The 24,987-nt window shown below is 44.2% G+C and overlaps 2 protein-coding genes across 2 annotated transcripts; one reads left to right on the forward strand and one right to left on the reverse strand.

Annotated features, from left to right (window-relative positions):
* Nucleotides 1-25: 25 nt before the first annotated feature.
* atp13a1 (ATPase 13A1) lies at nucleotides 26-20,265 on the reverse strand. The gene is made up of 26 exons (XM_021624487.3): nucleotides 20,062-20,265; nucleotides 18,819-19,396; nucleotides 18,486-18,575; nucleotides 17,889-18,152; nucleotides 17,403-17,558; nucleotides 16,143-16,212; nucleotides 12,508-12,614; nucleotides 11,069-11,198; nucleotides 10,727-10,782; nucleotides 10,464-10,590; nucleotides 9,732-9,869; nucleotides 9,447-9,567; nucleotides 8,968-9,125; nucleotides 8,645-8,820; nucleotides 8,336-8,446; nucleotides 7,056-7,181; nucleotides 6,736-6,844; nucleotides 6,172-6,365; nucleotides 5,267-5,363; nucleotides 4,836-5,026; nucleotides 4,637-4,751; nucleotides 4,204-4,400; nucleotides 3,349-3,491; nucleotides 3,053-3,164; nucleotides 2,688-2,831; nucleotides 26-1,419 (listed from the first exon to the last, which is right to left on the reverse strand). Exons 2-26 carry the CDS (start codon nucleotides 19,167-19,169, stop codon nucleotides 1,309-1,311), a joined length of 3,594 nt encoding a protein of 1,197 aa, XP_021480162.1. The 5' UTR covers nucleotides 19,170-19,396; nucleotides 20,062-20,265; the 3' UTR covers nucleotides 26-1,308.
* Nucleotides 20,266-22,071: 1,806 nt separating this feature from the next.
* On the forward strand, nucleotides 22,072-24,494 carry chchd5 (coiled-coil-helix-coiled-coil-helix domain containing 5). The gene is made up of 3 exons (XM_021625901.3): nucleotides 22,072-22,266; nucleotides 22,836-22,987; nucleotides 23,387-24,494. Exons 1-3 carry the CDS (start codon nucleotides 22,136-22,138, stop codon nucleotides 23,413-23,415), a joined length of 312 nt encoding a protein of 103 aa, XP_021481576.3. The 5' UTR covers nucleotides 22,072-22,135; the 3' UTR covers nucleotides 23,416-24,494.
* The last annotated feature ends 493 nt before the right edge of the window (nucleotides 24,495-24,987 follow it).

The raw sequence follows: 24,987 nt of genomic DNA on the forward strand, positions 1-24,987 counted from the left end.
TGCACAACATTTTAGAGAAATAAGCTTTTTGTGCGTATGGAACATTTCTGGGATCTTTTATTTCGGCTCATGAAACATGTGATCAACACTTGACGTTTATATTTTTGTTCAGTATATAGGTCTATGGATGTCCCGTACCAGTCATTATGATATCATCCCACCTCTGTTACCAGTGTAGTAATCTCAGCTACTAGACTATAATCTGTTACAATAGATTGCCAGTGTAACAAGCCAGGGTGCACCAGACATTAACATTTTAGTCCTTTAGCAGACGCTCTTATCCAGAGCGACTTACAGTAGTGAGCACATACATTTTCATACTGGTCCCTTATGGGAATCAAACCCACAACCCTGGCATTACAAGTGCCATGCTCAACCAAGTGAGGCACACGGGACTTAATTAAAGTCCTCTCAAACAAAAACATCAAGAAAAAGGATCTGAAGACTATTTTTGTGCCCTCTCAACTTGACTTCCAGTTACAATGTATGCAGCTCACTCATCACCTTAAAAATATATGTTCAACCCCTATGTAGGTATAGTAGGCAGTGCACTGCATAGGTAAATGGAACATGACAAAGTAGCACTTGACAAAAAAAGCACCACTTGTATTTGTTGGTCTTTTGGAAGTCTGTAATAGTTTTATCTTTTTACAAAATGAAGAAGAGAAAACAAAATGGGAAAAAAAATCAAACACTTCGCAATTCTCTTGGAGAACGGCCTGTTGTGTGTGTGTGCACGTTTCACATGGGCTGGCACACAATCTCTAACGCCACACAATACTGCTGTCTTCTTGGCCTTCAGTGAGAAAAGGGAGGGATGGAGAGAAGGAACGGGAAGGCAAGAGAAGGGGGAGTCTAACTAGACCTGGGTTCCAACAGTATTTATTTTCTTTCAAATACTTTAGCTGCACTTGTTTCAACTTGCCTGGCGCAACGGAACAGTCCCAAAAGTGCAAACCCTGCTTATCTGGAGCTCCTGGCAGGATCAACCAAAACACCCAAAGTATTCAAAAGGAAGAAAATACCATTTGAGCCCAAGTTTGTCTCTAGCATAAAATAAATGTAATTTTAAATACATTAGTGAATAGGGGGAACAGAGGGACAGAGCAGAGATGGGGTAACATTTAGGGGTGTGGTGCAGCAGTACTGCACGTCTGCCTGACATGCCTAGTCCATCTCCTCAGCTGTCTTGTGCGTCACATCAGCCTTCAATCTTTTCCTCCCTCCACAAGTCTCCTCAATCCTTTCCCTTTACAGTTTGGTTGCCGAGGGCAGCGGGTTGCTCGGGGCAGCTGTTGGCACGGCAATTCAGGAAGGCAGCCTCAGGGTTCCTTTGCCCAGAAGGAACTGCAGAACGCGGTCAACCAGCAGGGCAGCGACAAAGTCAACCACCAGGACCTGGGCGATGACTAGCTTGAACTGCAGGGCAGAAAACACATAAGAGGTTATAATAATTTATACGTCCTTTTGCGCTGGTTTCCCAGACACAGATTAAGCCTAGTCCTGGACTTAAATGGAGAACTTCAAAACATTTTATTATAAACTTAGTTAATTCATTATAAAGATTCATACATGCTTATAACAAGTTATAAAGCAATACATCAAAACAATCACACAAAATGTGTGTGAAAGTACAGATGTTGGATCTTGATTTGACCAGTTTCATTGCAGGAGGAAAATAATCCTGCAGGAGAAGTTGAATGTTTGAAGCAATATGTAAGAATCGCCGCCAGGGGGCAGCTGGAAGCGGTGTTTCTATACAATGCAATAGCGTACCTACAATGTACCTTGGACTGCAAGGCCACTGTGTGCCAGTTCAAGTAGGCTACAGCGCGTCTCGTGTGTATTCTTATGTGGATTCTAAAACATTGACATATTTGTAGGGTGTATATGTATTTTTCGTTAGGGATAATCATTTAATTTTTTAATCAATTGTTTTATTATATGTTCAAGGCAAGAAATAGGCAGAACCAATTATTGGTCGCCTCAGTGCCTGTGTGGTCCAGCGTCTACAGCCACTGACCCCGGGACATATATACCAGAGTTGGCATTGGTTCAAATCCATCCCACTTCTCTATGACCACCCCCCGAATCTTTCCAACACTGTTCTCTCGCTTCAATAAAAGCAAAACAAATACAAAAGGCGTGGGATTGTCCCACCTTTAAGAAATAATAAATCATTGGACAAATAACAATTAGATTGTGAGCACAAGTCCAACATAAAAATGATTATAAGTAATACAAGGTATGCTAAATTGACTCATAGAACATGCACCGACCTAGCAAGCAACAATAGACTGGGAAACAAACAGTAGCCTTTATGGGTTTTCACACCTTTCAATATGTGACAATGAATAGGCTAACGGGTAGCCGACAGAACATGGACAAATATAGCCCCACTGGTCTGAAAAACTTGACCGCCCCCTCAACCGCCCCTGAACAGGCAGTTAACCCACTGTTCCCCAGTAGGCCGTCATTGAAAATAAGAATTTGTTCTTAACTGACTCGCCTGGTTAAATAAAGCTAAAAAAAAAAAAAGAAAAGGAGAAATAGAGAACAGCGGCTTTTCAGTGAACATAACTACTATAAATCACAAGGCTCATTTGAATTCCCTAATGAGCAGTACATTTTACCGGGACAAAAGAGTGATCAGATTAAGGCCCGACATCTGTATAATATATGCTGACCTCTGTTGGTATATCTACAAGAGCAAACTGCTCGTTGAATTCAGGCGAGGACCCTGAGAGAAGGCCCACGATGGCCAGACCTGACAGGGCAATACTCCACAGCAGCGGTTTGTTCTCTCTCAGAGACTCCATGAAAGGATGACCCTAGAAAAACACACAGTATTAGTGGAATACACGTGTATTATTCAATGATGGCTAGGATAAGTACTGAAGAGTCTATTCATTGTATAGAAAATGGGCCACATTTTCAATTAGGTATCCCTTATGTGGGCTTAATGTTTAATATTTTATATGCAAAGAAAGGCCTTATAAAGGGATCATGAAGGCTTCATTAAACCCAAGATATGGAGGAGGAAGAGCAGTACCTTGTAGTTAATGGCAAAGGTAGCCATCTGCATGGCCATAGACATTATGTACACAGTGCTGTTGATGAGACTGGGCTCAAACTCTTTGTACAGGTCCGCAAACCTCTCCGCCCTAAAAGGTAAAAGGACAACAGACAGAAGATTAAGAGAGGGGATACTTGGACAGGTTGGAAACAAGACCATGTCAATTATTGTAAGGTGAACATGTACGGTTAGTACTGGGTGGGAGCAAATACAGTATCAACAAGTCTGTAGGTATCTATAGTGTGTGTGTGTGTGTGTGTGTGTGTGTGTACCTTGGAGGACTTCTGCTCTGTGCTCCTTTGTACAGGTATACCAGACTACAGAAGTGAACAGCAAACTGCAGCAGCACTGTCAGAACAGTGTACAGGTTGAAGATGTTAGGTAAGGGCCGCTCTTTAGACAGAGTCTTCAGGGGCTGGACAGGACAAGAGAAATTAGGATGAACACTTAAAAAGGGAGCTTTCACATATCCCCTGTATGATCCATTTCCTGGAGCGTTTGGTGCCCTGAGCCGCACTATAAAAGCATGTGTGACACACAAATTAATCCCGGCTAAAACGTATCCTGGACTTGCGTTTGTCGCGGGTCCAAGTTGCAGGACCAGAGTATCAGGAGTCGCGTGGAATGTTTTGCCTGTTGTAAACTAGCTAGCTCGCTAACGTCATGTAGAATGTGTGTCTTGCTAATCGCACTCTGAAAACGGTTATTTTCAGGTCTGGTGAAAGCAAAACTGATGTTGTAGAATTCTCACAAACACTCCAGGAAAACGGACCAGGGCACCAAATTTAATGTGAAAACCCCCTAAGTTGAGTTAAAGCTTAACTTGAAACTAAGGCTACATAATAATATGGATTCCTAACAATCACAACTAGAGTACATGCATGTCATACATGTAGTAAGCACACACAGGTTCTTTCTTAATACTCTTTCCACAATTTCTAATGTCCTTTTCTCCTAAAAAAATGTCTGCGGGAACTGAGGAGAGGATTCAAGGAAAAGTAACGCTTCCCTCTGATGTTTTGAAGAAGCAGGGAAGGAGGCAGGAAGGAGAGGACACAAGGAACTGAAGGAGGAAAAACTATCAAGGGATAGCACTACTGTGTTTTTACCGCCATGTGACCTCTCACCTTTGACCTGGAGATGAAGAGGAAGCAGCCGGCCAATAGCAGGCCCTGTAGGGTGGCCTGGAAGTCACTGAACTTGACCCCCTCCAGGTAGAGAACAGACTGGCTGTAGGCCAGCACCAGGGCGTTCAGCGCCAAGATCTTAAACATCTGTAGTGTGGTCACCAGCGTACAGCGGCCCTGCTTTATCACGTGGCAGACTGGGGAGGAGAGATGATGAGGAGATGATAATCATGTAGTGAGAGAGAGAGAGAGAGAGACAGTGAGAGAAACAGTGAGAGCGAGAGAGACACTGAGTGAGAGAGAGAGAGAGAGAGACAGTGAGTGAGTGAGTGAGTGAGTGAGATAAAGAAAGCGAGCGAGCGTTTGTGTTCATTTGTGTTTGTATACAGTACGGGTGTAAAAAATGTGTGTTGATTATGTGTGTGTTCCTCACTGCACTGTATGGAGGACAATTTGGAGGTGAAGGGGGCAGCAATGGAGGCATCTCCCAGTTTCACTACTTGTATCTGATCTTCTTCCAGCTCCCTTAAGACTTGACTAATCCTCTCCTACAACAGAATAAACACCAAATGGTTAACAACACGCACGCACGTACACACACCACTCCCTCCCTACACACACACACACCCCACCTTCTGCGCGGCTAGCTGCTCCTCTCTCTGGGCCATGACCCTCTGCCTGGCTGCCCTGGAGGTCAGTTTGACCCCTGAGCTGGTGACCGGAGGTAGGGAGGGTCTGGAGTCGGCTGCTGGGGTCTCCTTCTCTCTGCCCCTCTTCCTCCTCTCAGGCATACGCTCTGGGGCGTTCGCCAACAGAGCCACACCTGATGGGGGGAAAGGTGGAGGGAAGGTTGAGAGGGTAGGGGGAGAGAGGGAGAGAGAGAGAGAGAATGGACACTTAATGATTCCCATATAGTGACATTGTTTATGATAAGAGGATGGCATACATTCGCCTGCTGAGACAATAAAGGTTGAATTGAAGGTGTCATGGACTAAGACAGGTGTGCGCGTTAACGTTGCTGAATATTGTGCACAGCTTTGAGTGACATGTCGAGTGAGCTCACCGATATGGGCGTGTTTGAGTGCTCCGACGTCATTGGTCCCGTCTCCGCACATCAATGTTGTATAGCCCAATCCTTTAAGACTAGTGATTACAAACTCCTGGAACACAATAACAATACACACAGTTAGCACAAAACGACACAGCACAAAACTAGCCTCAAAATGTACCAGCAGTTCTTGAGTGTGTTGGTTGTACACCGAGTGTACAAAACACGAACAACATCTGCCTAATATTGAGTTGGACTCAGAAAAGCTTCAATTCGTCAGGGAATGGACTCGAAAGCGTTCCACTGGGATGCTGGCCCCTGTTGACTCCAATGCTTCCCAAAGTTGTGTCAAGTTGGCTGGATGTCCTTTGGGCGGTGGACCATTCTTGATATACACAGGAAACTGTTGAGCGTGAAAAACCCAGCAGCATTGCAGTTCTTGACACAAACCAGTGTGTCTGGCACCTACTACCATACCCTGTTCCAATGCACTTCAATCTTTTGTCTTGCCCATTCACCCTCTGAATGGCACACATACGCAATCCATGTCTCAATTTTCCCAAGACTTAAAAATCCTTCTTTAACCTGTCTGCTCCCCTTCCTCTAAACTGATTGTAGTGAATTTAACAAGTGACATCAATAAGGGATCATAGGTGTCACCTGGATTCACCTGGTCAGTCTATGTCATTGAAAGAGCAGGTGTTCATCATGTTTTGTACAATCAGAGTAAATGTAGCCTATTTTTAGTTATCTAATAAATTAATTCATTCATTACAACAACCAAGACAGAATTGACCATAGCGCACTACTTTTGACCAGGGCCCATAGTGCACTACTTTTGTCAAAAGTAGTGCACTAGAAAAAGAATAGGGTGCCATTTCTGACACTGCTAACGTCTACGAGGAGGCAAGAAGACTGACCTTCTGTTTAGGGCTGACCCGTGCGAACACCTGGACATGGGGCAGGAGGGCATGGAGCAACCGCGTGTCACTGGTCAGTCTGGTTAGCCCCTCCCCCGTCACACACAGATCATACTGATCGACCAGCGAGGGGACAGACGGCGGGGGCAGCGGAACACACACGCTGCCGTCTATAGACTCCCACTGCCACTCACCTGGAAGGAACAACGCCACAAGTGACCGTATTATGGAGCATTCTTAAAACAACGACATACTACACCCGGATTAAATACATATTATGTCAAATAGTCTCAAGTGCTTAAGGTGCGCTTGATTTGGTTTGCATTTTATTCCATTGCACTGGGGCAAATTAGTCTGTAGATTAGTCTAGTACAGAGCCCTCCAACCATGTTCGTGGAGAGCTACCGTCCTGTCTGTTTTCGCTCCAACCCCAGTTGTAACTAACCGGATTCAGCTTATCAACCAGCTAATTATTAGAATCAGGTGCACTAGATTAGGGTTGGAGGAAAAACCTACAGGGCGGTTTTCGGTTTAAGCATAAATGGGCTCTTCGTGTGCCCCTACCCTGGTTGGGTCTGGCCTGCAGTACGAGCGTGTGTTCCTTCTGGATGAAGTGGAGCTCTCTGGCCACATGGCACGCTGTCAGAGGGTTGTCACCTGTTATCATCACCACCTGAAGGAGAGATGGAGGAGAGGAGGGTTATGTGTGTGTGTGGTGTGTACGCGCATTACGGAGTAAGTGCGTGCATGGATGTGCCTGATATTACTGTGATAATTGTAATCTGAACCAAATCTTTATCAGTATCGGTGTGTGGCTTTTCCTGCTAATGAGTCTGTGCGAATGTGTGTGAGCATGCGTGTGTATTCCGAGACCGCCTCCTCACGTGATGCGACGCCTCCTGGATCTCTTTGATGACAGCCTTGCTGTCGGTCTTCAGGGGACACGAGACGACCATGAAGCCGGCAAACTGCAGGTCACACTCCAGAGCATCACGAGTCACCTCCCGCACCTGTACAGACCGCCACAAGGCACCCAGTCACACAAACACCCAACCCCTGCTGTACAAAAGAGAGCCACTCTCATCTAGCCACTTGGCTGAGGTTCACGAAAGCCCTGTAGCTAACGTGGTACTTTATTTATCTCGAAGACCCAGAAGTACCTCACCCTCTCTCTCGGCTGTGCAGCTTGGTTGTTGAGAGTATTGAAATAGCGTGCCACGTTAACTACGAGGCTTTCGGGAAACTCATCCCCTCACACAGAGCAGGACACGACAGATAGGTGAGTTAGACAGGACAAGTAGGTGAGTTAGACAGGACAAGTAGATAATGGATCCAGAGCATCTGGCACCGCCTATCAAACCACGCTCAAAGTCGCTCAGGTCACTGGTTTTGCCAATTCTAACGTTCAATCAAACAGTAACTAATGCCTCGATGCCCATCTGCTTGCTTTATATAACGGCCCATTTTCATGAACCGGGTGGTGTACCTGATAAACGTTTATTTGATTTAAAAATGATATTACTAACAACAACATATTTAACACATTTTGACCAAGTGATCCATGGAATAAGTATTGCGTGTGTAATACAGTACAATGTAATATTATTCATCTACAATGTATGTTCTTAACCCTGGGCAACATGGGCCTGGGAGGCTCACAGAGATACTGGTATCCAAAGTACTCCACCAACTATCTTTTTCTCAACTCAATATTTATTTTAATCTCCCAAAATGTTTTTTTTTTTTTTTCTTAAGTGCATTGTCATTTAAGCTTTAAAACAGCAAAGTTCTCTCTCTGCCCCATGGAAAAATGTGCTGCCCCATGGAAAAATGTGTCGAGTTGCAGGATATTAGTGTTAAAGCTGCAACAACAACAATTATCTCTGCCACATGACAAAATGTGCAGAACTGCAGGAAATGTTCTCTCCGATGCCAAGAGTATGTCAATATGTCTTCCGGGGCCCAAGACTTGATTCGTCCAGCCATGCACTGCCAAAGTCATAGTAAAACTCATTGTATGCTAGTTTTTTTTTTTTTTTTTTATCTCACGAGTTGTGATCTGATTATGAGGGGGTCCCTGATGAATTTGCTATCACAAAAGGGCTGCAAAAAGTTTGAGAAAGATAGGACAGGTAGGTGAGTTGGACAGGACAGGTAGAGTTACCTGTTGGTGGCTGAGGTGTCCTATCTCTCTGTAGCCCAAGGCCAGAACCCTGGCCCCTTCTCGGGACATCTCCCTGTGCACCTGGTCATAGCTGTCTGGGCACTCTGAGAACTACAGAAACAAATGGCTAGAACAACGGTAATGACTGCAGCAATGGCGTATTCACTCAACACTGAGACTGTGTACTTGTACGTGAAGTGTGGTACAGTAGACATGTATTATAGTAGACATGTAATTACATTGACCATAAAGACATATTCAACTATACATTCAAATGTCAGTGGTTCTATTTCATTCTATGATATTAACCATGTCCCTGAGTGTCTCTGGAGCTCCTTTGACAGTGGAGACATAGCAGAGGTCAGCGGAGCCCAGTTTCTCATAGGAGGCGAGGACGGACATCCTCTTCAGAGCACTGGCAAAGTGGAACCGCTGGTGGATCTTCAGGCCTGGGGTCTTTATACCACGGGCAAACACCTTTTCATCTACACCACACAGAGAGGGACAGAAGGGTAGATATGATGTAAACACAGAGACACACACACACTTTCTCTACTGGTGTACAAAGAGGAGATCCTGAGGTACACGGGCGCACACACACACACGGGCGCACACACACACACACACACAACCTTTAGTGAGGGTCCAGTCAGCAGCAGTGAGCATGGCCTTCTCCAGAGGGTCGCCTACCAGCTGTCCATCGTCAAGGGTAACCAGTGAGTGACAGGTAGCAATCACCCGATGCGTTTCTACTGGGATCTCTGACACGGGAGTCACTTCTTTCCCTTCTCTGGAGGAGTTTAGAAAATGTTTACAAACAAATGTAAAAATGTACTTCATATTCTTCCAAAGATTTTAATATGATTAAATAAACGCTCAAAACATGTGTGTTGCTCTTTACGTGTCACTCCTCAATATGACAAGATTCACAGTATGACACCAGCGCATAAGGGCATTGGTAGACACTTTACTTAACCCAGACCGCTACGATGCATTACGATGCCGTTAGGAAGCCTTTAAAAATGTTTTAATATTATCAGGTCCAGTCAATCTTTGTAAAAAATTGCAACAAAGAAATGTATCATACTGAAAAATGTAAAAGCGAGTGTACCTGAGGCCAGCGACCCCCCGCACCACCAGATGGTCGCTGGTCAAGGTGCCCGTCTTGTCGAAGCAGCACACCTCCACCTTGCCTGCAAACGGGATCCTGAAGGGCTCAGTGCAGAACACATCTATGAAAGGGAGAAGAAATAAAGGGGTGAGTCAAATAGCAGAACAGCGAGGAGGACTAACATCATTAAGTACTAGAAACATTACTATTCCACTTTCAGAACCACTTTCACAACACATACCACCGCATACCACCCCAACCCCAACACACAATCTGTTGACTCACAGAGCTTGGCCAGAGCGATGAGGGATGTGTTGACTGCCAGAGACAATTCTATGGGAAGCTCAGGTGGAACCACAGAGGTCAGGATGAGAGTACACTCCAGGAACAACTTATACCGGTTCCTGCTAGGGTCCTTAGTTCCTGCAGGGGAGAGAACACACAGAGACAGTTACACACCTATAAGTAGTAGTTACTCACACAGAGAAAGCAATGCAGCACGTTCATTTATGAAATGTTTGCACACATGACTGTAAGTTGCTTTGGATAAAAGCATCTGCTAAATGTCATACATTGTTATTATTAGTAATAATATATACAGTTATACTGCATTAGGTCAGGAAAAACCTGCTGCTCTCTCCTGACATCAGGGCCTATTTCGACAACTTGTTTTCTTCCGTTTTATAAAGGAAGTGTTTAAGTCGTGTGTTTTTTATTTTTATGAATAGGGTCCTTTGGCAAGACTGTCAAAATGTTCATACATGTCTTAGGGAGTAAAAAAAAAAAACATCACCTTAAATTCTGTCTTGGCTAAGATATAAACAAACTGTATAATGGAGAAATGTTCTAAGTAGGACCAACTGTACTTCTGCCTCTGCATTGCTTGTTCCATGTGGTTTTAAGACTGGGTATCTGTGAAGAACTTTGGGACAACCGCTGACGTAAAAAGTGCTTTATAAAATCCATTTGATTGATTGATTGAATTGATTGAATTGCGTTGTTCACTGGATTACTCACCTTCCACCCACACATATCCAGCAGCAGCGATGGCGAACACCAGGAGGAAGAGGATGAAGATGAATGTTTCCAAGTTGTTGGCTGTCACCCTCTTCACTCCAAACAAGATGGTCCTCAGCAGTTTACCCTGTAGACAGGCGTGGTCAACAACACCATGGGTTGTATTCATTAGTGAACGCCGTAGCAAAACATGTTGCAACAGAAAATGAAAACAAGCGGTTCTTATTGGACAAGTTCGGTAGTCAAGAGCAGCAGCCCCTCACCTGAGAGGTATAGAATCCGGTTCTCAACACATAAGCCACACAGCCATTGTCCACAGCTGCAGAAAAATGTAAAAGAAGAAAAACAAACTATTACGATTTGCTCTAAGTAAGACAAGATAGATACAATCACAGAGGGCAGATTCAATCCATCTATTCTGAGGCCGTAGGAGATGACAAAATGTATCTAAAATTTAGATTTTTTTTTTATATTGATAAGCGATAACAACATTTAGATTGAAAGCGCAATACAGTTACAATTGTTAATCTCAAAGTGAAAAAAGAGCTGGACATTTCTGCCTTACGACAAGTGAATAATACACGGCATAGTAGGTAGGAACTGACGTTTGAGTCCTACAGTGGCACGGAGCGGGGGGCTGTGCTGCACCACCTTGGTCCCACCAGAGATTATGTGGAGGCGGGCGTCACCCTGAAGGTCCAGTACCCTCTCTGGGTCCAGATCCTCCACTGGCTCCTAAACACACAACATGGGGGAACTTCAAGTTAAAACATTCCTTTTAAGGATTAATGGAGCCTATGATTTCTAAGCATAGGATGTTGATAAAATGGATTTGTGAAGCACCTATGATATTCTACGCTTCTCTTTGTGAATGATCTATAGTAACATTCCCATTGTGTTGACAATCTACAGTGATCATCATTGAGATGTTTCTACAACTTAGTTTGAGTCAATTGATAGGACATGATTTGGAAAAGCACACACACCTGTCTATATAAAAGGTCCCACGGTTGACAGTGCATGTCAGAGCAAAAACCAAGCCATGTTGTCGAAGGAATTGTCCGTAGACATCAGAGACAGGATTGTGTCGAGGCACCGATTTGGAGAAGGGTACCAAGACATTTCTGCAGCATTGAAGGTCCCCAAGAACACAGTGGCCTCCATCATTCTTAAATGGAAGAAGTTTGGAACCACAAATACTCATCCTATAGCTGGCCGCCCGGCCAAACTGAGCAATCAGGGTAGAATGGCCTTGGTCAGGGAGGTAACCAAGAACCCGATGGTCACTGACAGAGCTCCAGAGATCCTCTATGGAGATGGGAGAAACTGAAATGTCACGTCTGAAGGAAACCTGGCACCATCCCTACGGTGAAGCATGGTGGTGGCAGCATCATGCTGTGGGGATGTTTTTCAGCGGCAGGGACTGGGAGACTAGTCAGGATCGAGGGAAAGATGAACGGAGCAAAGTACAGAGAGATCCTTGATGAAAACCTGCTCCAGAGCGCTCAGGACCTCAGACTGGGGTGAAGGTTCACCTTCCAACAGGACAACGATTCTATACACACTGCCAAGTCAACGCAGGAGTGGCTTCGGGACAAGTCTCTGGATATCATTGAGTGGCTCAGCAAGAGCCCGGACTTGAACCCAATCAAACATCTCTGGAGAGACGTGAAAATAGCTGTGCAGCAACGCTCCCCATTCATCCTGACAGAGCTTGAGAGGATCCGCAGAGAAGAATGGGAGAAAATCCCCAAATACAGGTGTGCCAAGCTTGTAGTATCTTCTTGGGTAGTATCATTCCCAAGAAGACTCGATGCTGTAGTAGTTGCCAAAAGGTGCTTCAACAAAGTACTGAGTAAAAGGTCTGAATACTTATGTAAATGGGATATTCAATTTTAGAATGAGGCTGTAACGCAACAAAATTTGGAAAAGATCAAGTGGTCTGAATACTTTCCGAAGGCACTGTATATTGTCCAGATAAACTGCATTAATTTGCATGGATGTTATCTAGTCTAGTATAGCACAGGCTTCCCGTCTGTCTGACCTTCATCTGAGGAACGGACTCTCCCGTCAGCATGGCCTCGTCCACGATGCAGCGCCCTCTCAGCAGCAGCACGTCACATGGAACCAAGTTCTCCTGGGGCGAGCGGCCTGGGGGGGGAAGAGAAAGACATATATACTGTGCCAAACCAACGTTAGAATGCTGTTCAGCACCATAGAATTCTCGAAGCTCATCACTAAGCTAAGGTCCCTGGACTACACCTACCTCTGCAACTGGATTCTGCACTTCCTGACGGGCCGCCCACAGGTGGTGAGGGTAAGCGACAACACATCTGCCACGCTGACCCTCAACATGGGGGCCCCTCAGGGGTGCATGCTTAGTCCCCTCATGTACTGCCTGTTCACCCATTAAGTTTGCCAACGACACGAAGGGTGGTATGCTTGATCACCGACGATGATGAAACAGACTACAGGGAGGTTAGAGACCTGGTAGTGTGGTGCCAGGACAACAATCTCTCAGTAAATGTCAGTAAGACAAAAGGAGTGGACTACAGGAAACGGAGGGCCAAGCATGCCCCCATTCACATCGATGAGGCTGTAGTAGAGCGTGTCGAGAGTTCCTCTCTGTCCACATCACTAAGGATCTATCATGGTCCAAACACACCAACACAGTCGTGAAGAGGGCACGACAATGCCTCAGAAGGCTGAAAAGATTTGGCATGGGCCCTCAGATCCTCAAAAAGTTATACAGCTGCACGATCGAGAGCATCTTGACTGGCTGCATCACTTCTTGGTATGGCAACTGCTTGGCATCAGACTGCAAGGCGCAACAGAGGGTAGTGCGTATGTCCCAATACATCACTGGGGCCAAGCTCCCTGCCAACCAGGACCTCTAAACCAGGCGTTGTCAGAGGAAAGACCATAAAATTGTCAAAGACTTAGGCCATAGAATGTTCTCTCTAAATGTCAGGAATTGTGAAAAACTGAGTTTAAATGTATTTGGCTAAGGTGTATGTAAACTTCCAACTTCAACTCTGTATGTATATATATATATATATATATATATATATATATATATATATATATATATATATATATATATATATATATATATATATATATATATATATATATATATATATATATATATAGCTGTATGAACCAATGGGTGAGTAAACTTTAAGCTTTACTAACCATCCATGACTTTTACTAGGTTTATGTAGAACCTAACACCACATAATGACAAAGCGAAAACAGGTTGACATTTTTGCAAATGTATATAAAAAAAATAATTAAAAAAAATACCTTATTTACATAAGTATTCAGACTCTTTGCTATGAGACTCAAAATTGAGTTCAGGTGTATTCTGTTTCCACTGATCACCCTTGAGATGTTTCTAAAACTTGTGGTAAATTCAATTGATTGGATATGATTTGGAAAGGCACACACCTTTTTATACAAGGTCCCACAGTTGACAGTGCATGGCAGAGCAAAAACCAAGTAATGAGGTCAAAGGAATTGTCCGTAGAACTCCATGACAGGAAGGGTACCAAAACATTGAAGGTCCCCAAGAACACAGTGGCCTCCATCATTCTTTAATGGAAGAAGTTTGGAACCACCAAAACTCTTCCCAGAGTTGGCCGCCCAGCCAAACTGAGAAACAGGGAGAGAAGGGCCTTGGTCAGGGAGGTGACCAAGAACCCAATGGTCACTCTAAAGAGCTCCAGAATTCCTCTGTGGAGATGGGAGAACCTTCCAGAAGGACAACCATCTCTGCCGCACTCCACAAATCCGGCCTTTATGGTAGAGTGGCCAGACGGAAGCCACTCCTCAGTAAAGGGCACATGACAGCCCGCTTGGAGTTTGCCAAAAGGCAACTAAAGGGCTCTCAGACCATGATAAACAATATTCTCTGGTCTGAACTCTTTGGCCTGAATGCCAAGCATCACATCTGAAGGGAACATGACACCATCCCTACAGAGAAGCATGGTGGTGGCAGCATCATGCTGTGGGGATGTTTTTCAGCGGCAGGGACTGGGAAACTAGTCAGGATTGAGGGAAAGATGAACGGAGCAAAGTACAGAGAGATCCTTGATGAAAACCTGCTCCAGAACACACAGTACCTCAGACTGGGGTGAAGGTTCACTTTCCAACAGGACAATGACCTGAATCACACAGCCAAAACAAAGCAGAAGTGGCTTCAGGACAAGTCACTGAAAGTCCTTGAGTGGCCCAGCCAAAGCCTGGACCTGTACCCGATCGAACAGCTCTAGAGACCTGAAAATAGCTGTACAGCGACACTCCCCATCCATCCTGACAGAGCTTGAGAGGATCTGCAGAGAAGAATGGGAGAAACTCCCCTAATACAAGTGTGCCAAGCTTATAGCGTCATACCCAAGAAGACTTGAGGCTGTAATCGCGGCCAAAGGTGCTTCAACAAAGTATTGAGTAAAAGGTCTGAATACTTATGTAAATGTGATTTCAGTTGTCTTTTTTTTTAAATAAATTAGCAAACAATTTTTTTTTAAAAACAGGTTTTGCTTTGTCATTATGGAGTATTGTGTGTAGATTGATTAGGGGGGGAAACGATTTTATCCATTTTAGAATAAATCTGTAACGTAACAAAATATAGAAAAAGTCAAGGGGTTTGAATACTTTCCGAATGCACTGTAGATGTACAGTACATAGTTACCTCAATTACCTAGTAACCCTGCACATCGACTTGGTACTGATACTCCCTGTATATATACATTTTATTTTCTACTCCGTAGCCATGTTATTTTTAAAAATGATTTTGATTCGTTATTCACTGTGTATTTCTTCCTCTTATCACTATTTATATTTTACAATTTTGTATCTTATCTTTAACTCTGCATTGTTGGGGCGGCATAGCGGTCTAATGTAACGCATTGTTGTGTTTGAGGCATCACTACAGACCAGGGTTCGATCACAGGCTGTGTCACAGCCGGCCGTGACCGGGAGACCCATGAGGCTGCGCATGAGCTGGCTTCGGTTGCCAGCTGGATGGTGTTTCCTCAGACAAATTGGTGCTCCTGGCTTCCAGGTTAAACAAGCAGTGTGTAAAGAAGCAGAGCGGCTTGGCAGGGCCGTGTTTTTGGAGAACGCATGGCGCTCGACCTTCGCCTCTCCCAAGTCCGTGGGGGAGTTGCAGCGATGGGACAAGACTAACTACCAATTGGAAATCACAAAATTGGGGAGAAAAAGAATAATATATATATATGTTTTTATCTGCATTGTTGGAAATGGACCTGTAAGTAAGAATTTGATTCTTAGTCGACACCTGTTGTCTACGACGCATGTGAAAAATAAAACTTCATTTGATTTTGACTGGCTGTGGACAGAGGAAAGATGATTTGAGGAAATATGGAACTAAATTCTCCTGGGGTGAGCATCCTGGGGGGAAGACAAAGATATACGCACACTGTGTCAAACTGGCTGGGGCTCTGTCTCAATCTCTTCACGATTCCTCGCATCTCTTCTCCTCAACAGTATTCGAGGACAAAGTCCAAGGTCCCTCCCCTTATTCTCCAATGTATTTTAAAAAGGAGGCGAGGATATAAGATGTGTGAAATTGAGGAAAGATGATTTGAGAAAGTGCCTGGTTCTAGATGAAGAAAATACTCCTGAACGGGAAGGGTTAACAGACAGGAACCTTACCTATTGAGACAATGTCCCCGGGGACTAGTTCATCACTGGACACAGGCCTCCACTTCCTGTTGCGGTAAACCTGTTGTGAAACATGGGCACAAACGTGTAAATATCAGGGGCCTGTTCAGTAGGGAGAAAGCTTTTATGACACCGAGTAAAACAGGGAGGTACTAGCTACACTTGTTCAAGAATAAGAACACACAAAGATGTTCAGTTTCAAAACATTTTACAGTGTTCCCTACTGAACACAACACGGACAGATCTATATAAATCCAGATCAAATCGATCATTTGGTTAATGCAGCATTTCCAAAACTAGGGGTCACAAAACTCTGACAGGGGTGGAAAGGTAGCCTGGCGGGTTAGGAGCGTGGGGCCAGTAACCGAAAGGTTGCTGGATCGAAACCCAGAGCTGACAAGGTAAAAATCTGTCGTTCCGCCCCTGAACAAGGCAGTTAACTCACTGTTTCCCGGGCGCCAATGACGTGGATGTCGATTAAGGCAGCCCCGCGCACCTCTTGGATTCAGAGGGGTTGGGTTAAATGCGGAAGACACATTTCAGTTTAATGCTTTCAGTTGTACAACTGACTAGGTATCTCCCTTTCTATTTACACCAATTGTAGCTCTAACTTTGGAACGACATAAGCTATACGCTATTTATTATGACCCTATTCCTGCCAGCTAAGACTCTCAGGAACAAGGATGTGTCTTCTGTTTCCCTCTACCACGCACACAAGAATAATTCGTTAGAATCGAGTAGACAGAACCAGGCACCAAATCAGACTGGGGGGAAAAGAATATCATAATTGAAAGCATTGGTGTTGTTCTTTTCGACACAGAAGATCATACACAATTATTAGCCGATGATTTTCTGAACTTTCTGATGCATTTCAGTCACTTCAAACCATACTTCCTTCTGATTGAAGAACTGCCATACTGATTTGCCATGGACACAAATAAAAAAGTTAAGATTGGCTGTTGATTACATTACCATTTTTTTTTTTTATTTTACACATGGTGGGGTTGCAAAAAAATGTTTGATAATCAAATTGGGCCATAGACCCCCCAAAAAATTGGGAACCCCTGGGTAAATGAGCCTGATGCTAGTATATAGTGGGAGTCAGGGCCTTCATTCTACAACTACAATAACAAGGCTCTGGTGACAATTTGATGATCTGCACTTGAGCAAGAAGAGCATGCGCCTTTGCTTGTATCGTATCAGCAAATATCAAAACGACATGATCATTTGGATAAAGAAACAGTAGTTCACCTGGATCATGTAGGGTTTGTTCCCCATGCGTCGTATCTCAGACATGTTCCTCATCTGCTGTTGTACCAGAGAGGCTTCGAAGGCCACCAGCATGAAGAGAGTGAACACACTGTAGTACCAGTACTCATCCAGACACCACAGACCCACACAGAACACCTGAGGAGGGGGGGAGAGAGAGTATCCATCTGTACAAATGTTGAGCCAAGCGGTACTGTGCTGGCCTGGTTGATGCATCGGCCATCCACCATAGTTGCTAGAACGGTAGTGGAGAGGACCACGTGAAAAGAAAATATCAGAGCTAGTGCAGTATGTTTCAGGTCAGCAAGATAGTATAAAAAGGGTATTAACTATTGAGTCAATTCTATCCCCACATGCCCTTAAAGAGATCAATATGGAAAAGGGAAGAAAGAGACTAGAGAGGGATTCTGCTACGTGTCACATTACTACCTGACAAAACAACACGCAAATACGCATGCGCACACACACCTGGAAGACAAAGAAGGGAGCAGTGGCTCTCTCCCTGAAGAGCTCCAGGAAGTCCGGCACCACCATCTCAGCGCGGTTGGTCCCATAGCGCTTCTCGGCGGCATGCAGGTCTGTCTCCTCCTGGTAGCCTCGCCAGGCCTGGAAGAAGCCCATTGGCTGTCGGACGGGGAACGACACGGGGAGGAAACACTTCCTCTCCTTACTGTCGAAGATGTAGCAGATCTTCTGGAACTCAAAGGAAAGGATTCCCTCGCCGTTCTCATCCTGAAGAGAGTGCGATAGAGAGTGAGTACATTAATTAAAAACACACACAAAAAAAAATATGCCACCCAAAAAGCAGTGTAACTGACTAGCATAGAGATGTTAAGAGAGGACCATTCTGACACCATGCATTTCCCACAAGTTGTAACCAAGTTGTGCAAAATGTTTTGCTACGGTGTGCCGTGCTGTACATGACTCAGGTATACACCTGAGTCATGTACAGCACGGCACACCGTAGCAAAACATTTTGCAACAGTTACAAATGTTTTCTCCCCATTGAACACAACCATTGTTTAAGTAAACAAGGTGTGAGACAGGGGAACAAGGCAAACTTACCCGGTCTCTCTGCAGTGGTACCAGCTCAGCAGAACCATTGTTGGGGGTGGGTATAACCTTAGCCAGGGTGGCCTTGTGTGGGTCTGGCTCCTGTTAATACACATCGATTCACAGCATGTGAGCAATTCATATACTCTGACAGACACAGCCATATAATCAGGTCCAAACTTTCTGAACAAGAAACACAAATATATTACACATCATTTGAAAATGTCCTTGTGTAGAGCATAAAATAATGCTGAGTAGAGTGATCAAAAGTTCAATTGGGCAGTGTTGGTTCACAATCTCCAACACCTAATTCCAAAACAACCGCAGACGATCCATCCACTTTACCTTTGCGCAGGTGAGCAAACAGTGCGCGTGCACGGACCAATAACCGGAGAGCGCTGTGAGGACGTGAGCGATCCCGATGGCGGCGAGAGCTAGTAGGCCTGCTTCTGGGTACTCGGAAGTACCGTATACTACGAGCCACAAGTACAACCAGCCAGGGTACAGCACGGCTAAAAAAGGTAGAACCGTGCCGTGGAATAGCCGGGGCCTGCGCCGGTACATTGACACCGAGCTAACGTTCTCGTCGTCAGTCTCGGCGCTGTCATGCTGGCTATGGTTGGTCATAGAGGGGGCCATTTGCAGGTCCCCCGATCCCCGATTCCCGTCCCCCACAACCACATCCCCCTGTTTCATATTCCCCTGTTTCGTAGCCCCGTTAATTTTCGTCCCTCTCTCTCCGGGCCCTCTCTTTCCTCCACCTCCCCTAGTTATTATTGTCTCTGGTAAGGCAGTTCAATCTAGTTGTTTTAGTCCGGTGTCAGGTCCAGTTTTCTGTATCGGCTCGTTCTCACACAGCTGCTTCCGCGTACGCAACCACGTAAGGACACGTAATGTCCTTTTTGCTGTCGTGTGGTTACTTCCTGTCGAGAGAGATGCCGATTTGATCACATTTGTTTGACATCAAATATCCTAAATCAAGTGCATCTTAAAAGGAACATTTTCAAAGCAATGGTTAACAACATAAAGGCTAAATTATCACAGAGCATTCGGTTGTTTCTCCTTTAAGAAATCGTGGCTATTGTCTTCGAGCTATCAAAATCTGTGATTGACAACAACCCAGGACCAATGGGAAAGAACAATGGCAGTATGCAAGTGGTTTCGACCAATCGAAATAGAGGAGGGTGTATGCGGTAGACATTCTGTGTATGGCTGTGAACACGTGTTTTATAACCTTGATTCTCACTTTACTTTCTTTCTAAACAAGCCGTAAAATTACCTCCATCGCAAACATGTGTCTTCAACGTTATGCATTTGATTCCATTTCATAGCTATCTATTTTAGTAAAAAATTCTACGTTATAAACTGTACTCATTCACAACAATAAAATACAGTTGTGACTGCACCAGTATCTGTGTAAGAGACCTCCAAAGTCCAGAGATGGCTCAGATTCAAGCTCAAACTATATAATGTCAAAATACGTTCGTTGATCACCAAATATGGAGTTTCGCTAAGCAAATCTTCATTTACTCCCGGTATGTACTCCAAAAATGTCTAAATAAAAATTGACAAGTAACTGAACAAATACCTCTTCCACATGGCCATGGCTAGAAGGGATTTATCAAACTTTCGTCAAATTATCGTCAGATCTGACTTTTCATAACAGGTTAGGAAAGAGGATCCAATTGGAGATTTCAATATTATATTTATTATTGCTCCCATCTGTCATAGGCACTTATGTTACTTTTTTACAAAAGCTTTAAAACTGGTAACAAAGATGTTGAAAGAAGTTAAACCAATGGATAAACCAACGGACCAGTTCAGCTACAATAAACTTCTCGGTAATGTTAAAGATTTTTGTTGTAATTGCTATAACTGTCATATGTTGTTGTTTATCTACCTTAGTTGAATGCATTGACTGTAAATCGCTCTGTATAAGAGCATCTGCTGAATGACCAAATTGTAAATGTCAAAAGTACTTGCAGAGCATGCTGGGTATTATCATAATGAGCTCCGCCCTCAAGTGCATATTTGGTCGATGCGGACCGGATCCAAATTTGAACGAATCAAAGATGTTTAGGCTACGTTTCCCAAGTTTGAACATCACAGTACAGTACAGTACTGTACAGTATGGTACAGTACGTTACAGTAGAGTAACGTACCATACTGTACGAGTTTTGTTGAATCGAGTAAAATAGAGCAGAGGTTTTCCAACTGGGGTCTGCAGCGGTACTGCAGGAGGTCCACATAAATCACTGGGGAAGTAGATAAAGGGCTTCATTGCCAAAACTCGAACTGTCCTTTTAATATGGAGGAAATTACAGTAATTGGAGCTAATTACAGGATTCTTCTGTATAGAACATTTTTAAGCAGGCGGTCTAAGAAGTGGTAATTTTCGGGATGAAAAAACGGTTTTAGTGTCATCTTAAACGACAAACCCCAGATACAAAGCATGCAGAAAAAATATTGAAATATATATATATATATATATATATATATATATATATATTTAATACTTTCTTTGAAAACTAACAATCAAATAAAAGCTAGACACTCAGGTGGAATCTAAAAAAGACAGGCATTCAGGGAATATGCCCATAGATGTTTTTATAATGATTGAGCAGAGGAACACAGCATTAGCAATGGCATAGAATTGCAGAAAATCTGCTTTACAACAGCAACATTTTCTCTACGCCGCCAAGATACCTTTCTAGCTAATAGACTATGTTACAGTTTACACTTCCTCTTCCAATGAACTGTGGGGAGGTCAAAATAATGAAACTGTCTACCAAATCGATTCATTTTAAAATGTACGGTACAGTATAGTAGTTTAATTCAGTAGACCAGATTACAGTTCAGTAGAGTTTAAGTCAGTAAAATCGAGTACAGTTTAGTTCAGTACATTAGAGTATAGTAGGGTACAATACAGTACTCTATACTTTACTTTTCTGTACTGTATGCTACTTTTCTTTACTGTACTGTAATGTACTTTACTGTACTGTCCAAACTTGTGAAATATAGACGTCTATAATTGGTTCCGATTTGGTCCATGATTGGGCAAAATATAGGCCGGCCCGGACGTCTGTGGACGTTCAGGCCAAGGCTGGTCCAGACCGGACCAAATCTGAACCAAACATAGGTGTCTAAATCAAGGCCGGTCCAGACCGGACCAAATCTGAACCAAACATAGGTGTCTAAATCAAGGCCGGTCCAGACCGGACCAAATCTGAACCAAACATAGGTGTCTAAATCAAGGCCGGTCCGGACAGGACCAAATCTGAACCAAACATAGGTGTCTAAATCAAGGCCGGTCCGGACTGGACCAAATCTGAACCAAACATAGGTGTTTAAATCAAGGCCGGTCCAGACCGGACCAAATCTGAACCAAACATAGGTGTCTAAATCAAGGCCGGTCCAGACCGGACCAAATCTGAACCAAACATAGGTGTTTAAATCAAGGCCGGTCCGGACTGCGCCATAAAAAGAAAGAAACAAAGACGTCCAAAAGACTTTGCCATCGGTAAATGCTTAGCGATCAATTTGTTTTTCTGACATTCTGTCCACAGAAGAGGACACACAGTCCATGACTGGACTTCACTGTAATTGTCTATGCATATCTCAGAAACTGTTCTGCATGTCCGTCATCCTCCAGGCAGGTTGCCATGGATATCACCACCAAGTGTTGCCATAAGGAGATGGAAAGCTATGGGCAGTGTGTGGCCTCCCACCCATCAACATGGCAACAGCACTGTCAAGACCTGAAGATGAAGGTGGCACAGTGTACCTCTTCACAGTACGCTGTTGTCTCTGAGAATATTAGTTGTGCATGTAGCCTAAAATCCATAACCTGTTTAGCTAACTTTCAACTCCTTGTACTCCGTGTCATTGCGTTGCATGATAAGGAGTGGAATGATAGCAGCAACAGACTGGTAGTACCCAGGCTATATCTGACGGGCCTTGATGGTCATATGTAAACCCATTACAGAGCAGAGTGGGCACCCTCTCTGAGTCTGGTTCCTCTCTAGGTTTACTCCTATTTTGACAGTTGGAAATGGGGGGGGGGGGGGTAAGAAGGGTGGACATGGGGAATGAACTCTGGTCTCCAGTGGGGAACAGTATATGTGACTAGGCGGGAGCGTTAACACTAGACCACAGGCTTTCTCCTAGGCCTAGACCCTATTCCTTCCACTGTGCTGCTGCTTGTTCTTCGAGGGTCTAGGTTGGGTTACTGTAAAGAACTGTTGGTGTGAAAATAATTCAGATGCAAGAAGTCAAACCCGTGAGTACTGTACAGTGCTGATGTTGTGAAGTGTAGGATTGTGTTTGTTTTCTTCAATATTTTATTGATCAATGTTTCTGCAGCCCTGTGATCCAGAAGATCCGGACAGACTGTTCAAAAGAGTTCACAGAGTTTGAGCACTGCTTACGAGAGAACCAGAACTCACCTACCTCCTGTTCAGTACACGTAGCGCGCTTCCTCGGCTGTGCAGAGACAGTGGACCTTGCCGGAGTGCGTGAGTGTTCACTGATTGTAGATCAGTCTTCGGCTCGTTCACCACAGCCCTCAATTCTTTGTGATTATACCAACTTTTGACTGGTTCCCCTTGGCCTTGAGAGAGTGCTTTATATCAGTGTCTTTCCTCTTCGTCTTCAAGTACCCCCAAAAGTAAACACTAAAGAAATATCTTATTACGTGGTGTAAACTGGGTCTTCCTGTCCTTAGTATTCATACCTGTCCAGTGTCCGAACTCCGTACTGTATTTGTTTTACCATTTTGATCATCTCGGGTAAACCCAGAACTAAAATATTGCGCAATTTTGTCATTTATGTTTACGTAACCTGTTTCTGAGAGATTACCTTTTTGAATATTTGGTGTAGTAGCTGAAGTGAATATACTGTATCTCCTCTTTCAGCAGTGAACCCGGTTCCTCGGCCCTCTTAGGACCCAGCAGTGACCATCATCCATCCCTCTCAGATATCTCCTTCCTGCAACACTGACACCGGACTGCTCTATCTATCATGGATAAATCAATGCCCATGTCATTTTGATAACTTCCTGACTTGGTACATGGATAAAGTGGACTCTTGTCCATGGCTACTTTAGGATTTGTCAAAATAACTCAAACTCCTAGACATTTACAATTTCTGGGACTGATTTCTGCCCGAGACTGTGAAGAATCAAGACTGGTTATTTATTGAAGATCTGTCATAACTCATCAATGCTACAGCTCTCGGAAATACAATGGGAATCAGAGGAGTCGTTTTCCCTGTATGTGAAAAGAATCACTCAGTGCGACTGACTATGCAGCAGGTTTTAGTGTGCAATACATATTTACAACACTGTGGTAACCTCAGGTAGCAGCCTAAATGGTTTTCTTTGCCTCTCAAATGTATATTGAGAATGAATGTGTAAAACAGTGTTAGCTTTGTAACCTCACTCCGCAACATATCTGTGTACAACTGCGTGATATATAAGTATCCCTTGTTTGCGGTGTGGTTGTCTCTTGTAGATGTTATTTTGGGTGAATTTTATCATGAAACTCCTATATTTCAGTCCTATTACTCATCCAGTTTGGATACATGCTGTCTGGTGTTATGGTGCTACACAAGGGTGCCCCTCGCTCCCTCCCACTCTCCTTTTCTTCAGGTTGGAGTGAGTCATGGTAGAATACTCAACTGTGGAATGTATATCTCTCCCACACATCTCTCCTTGGCTACACACTCGCTGAGGGAAAGGAGGGAGCGCAGGAAGGAGGGGAAGGGGCCTGGAGAGTTAGAATTTGAAGGAGCTGAGGAAAGGTGGAAGGAAGGAGAAGTAGAGGGGATGAAGGAGGAGGCTATCCGCTGGCGGAAGGAACAGAGCCCAGGAAGGTTGGAGGAGAAGGAGGGGGCTGTGGAGTTATAATCTGTGTGACCACAGAGACAGTCAAGAGGGAGGATGTTGAGTTATGTACCCTTTGACTACTAACCAGAACAGGCCCCCTTTTCTGCTTCACTTATTAAAGGCTGAGGGAGACGCAATCAAGTGGAGAGATTCTTCCTTGGAAATGTCAGTCTTCAAAAAATTGGACACAAACAACGTGCAGAGGCTGAATGTACAAAACATTAAGAACACATTCCAAATATTGAGTTGCACCCCCCCCCCCCCCCCTTTAGCCCTCAGGACAGCCTCAAAATGTCAGGGCATGGACTGTACAAGGTGTTGAAAGAGTTCTACAGAAATGCTGACTCGTGTTGACTCCAATGCTTCCCACAGTTTTGTCAAGTTGGCTGGATGACCTTTGGGTGGTGGACCATTGTTGATACACACAGGAAACTTGAGCATGAAAAACCCAACAGTGTTGCACAAACCGGCACGCCTGGCACCGACTACCATACCCCGATCAAAGGCACTTAAATCTTTTGTCTTGCCCATTCACCCTCTGAATGGCACACACATACGCAATCCATGTCTCAAGACTTAAACATCCTCCTTCAACCCGTCTCCTCCCCTTCATCTACACCGATTGAAGTG

This window comes from Oncorhynchus mykiss, chromosome 12 (genome assembly GCF_057628025.1).
Source record: "Oncorhynchus mykiss isolate SJ-2025 chromosome 12, ASM5762802v1, whole genome shotgun sequence".
NCBI lineage: Eukaryota > Metazoa > Chordata > Actinopteri > Salmoniformes > Salmonidae > Oncorhynchus > Oncorhynchus mykiss.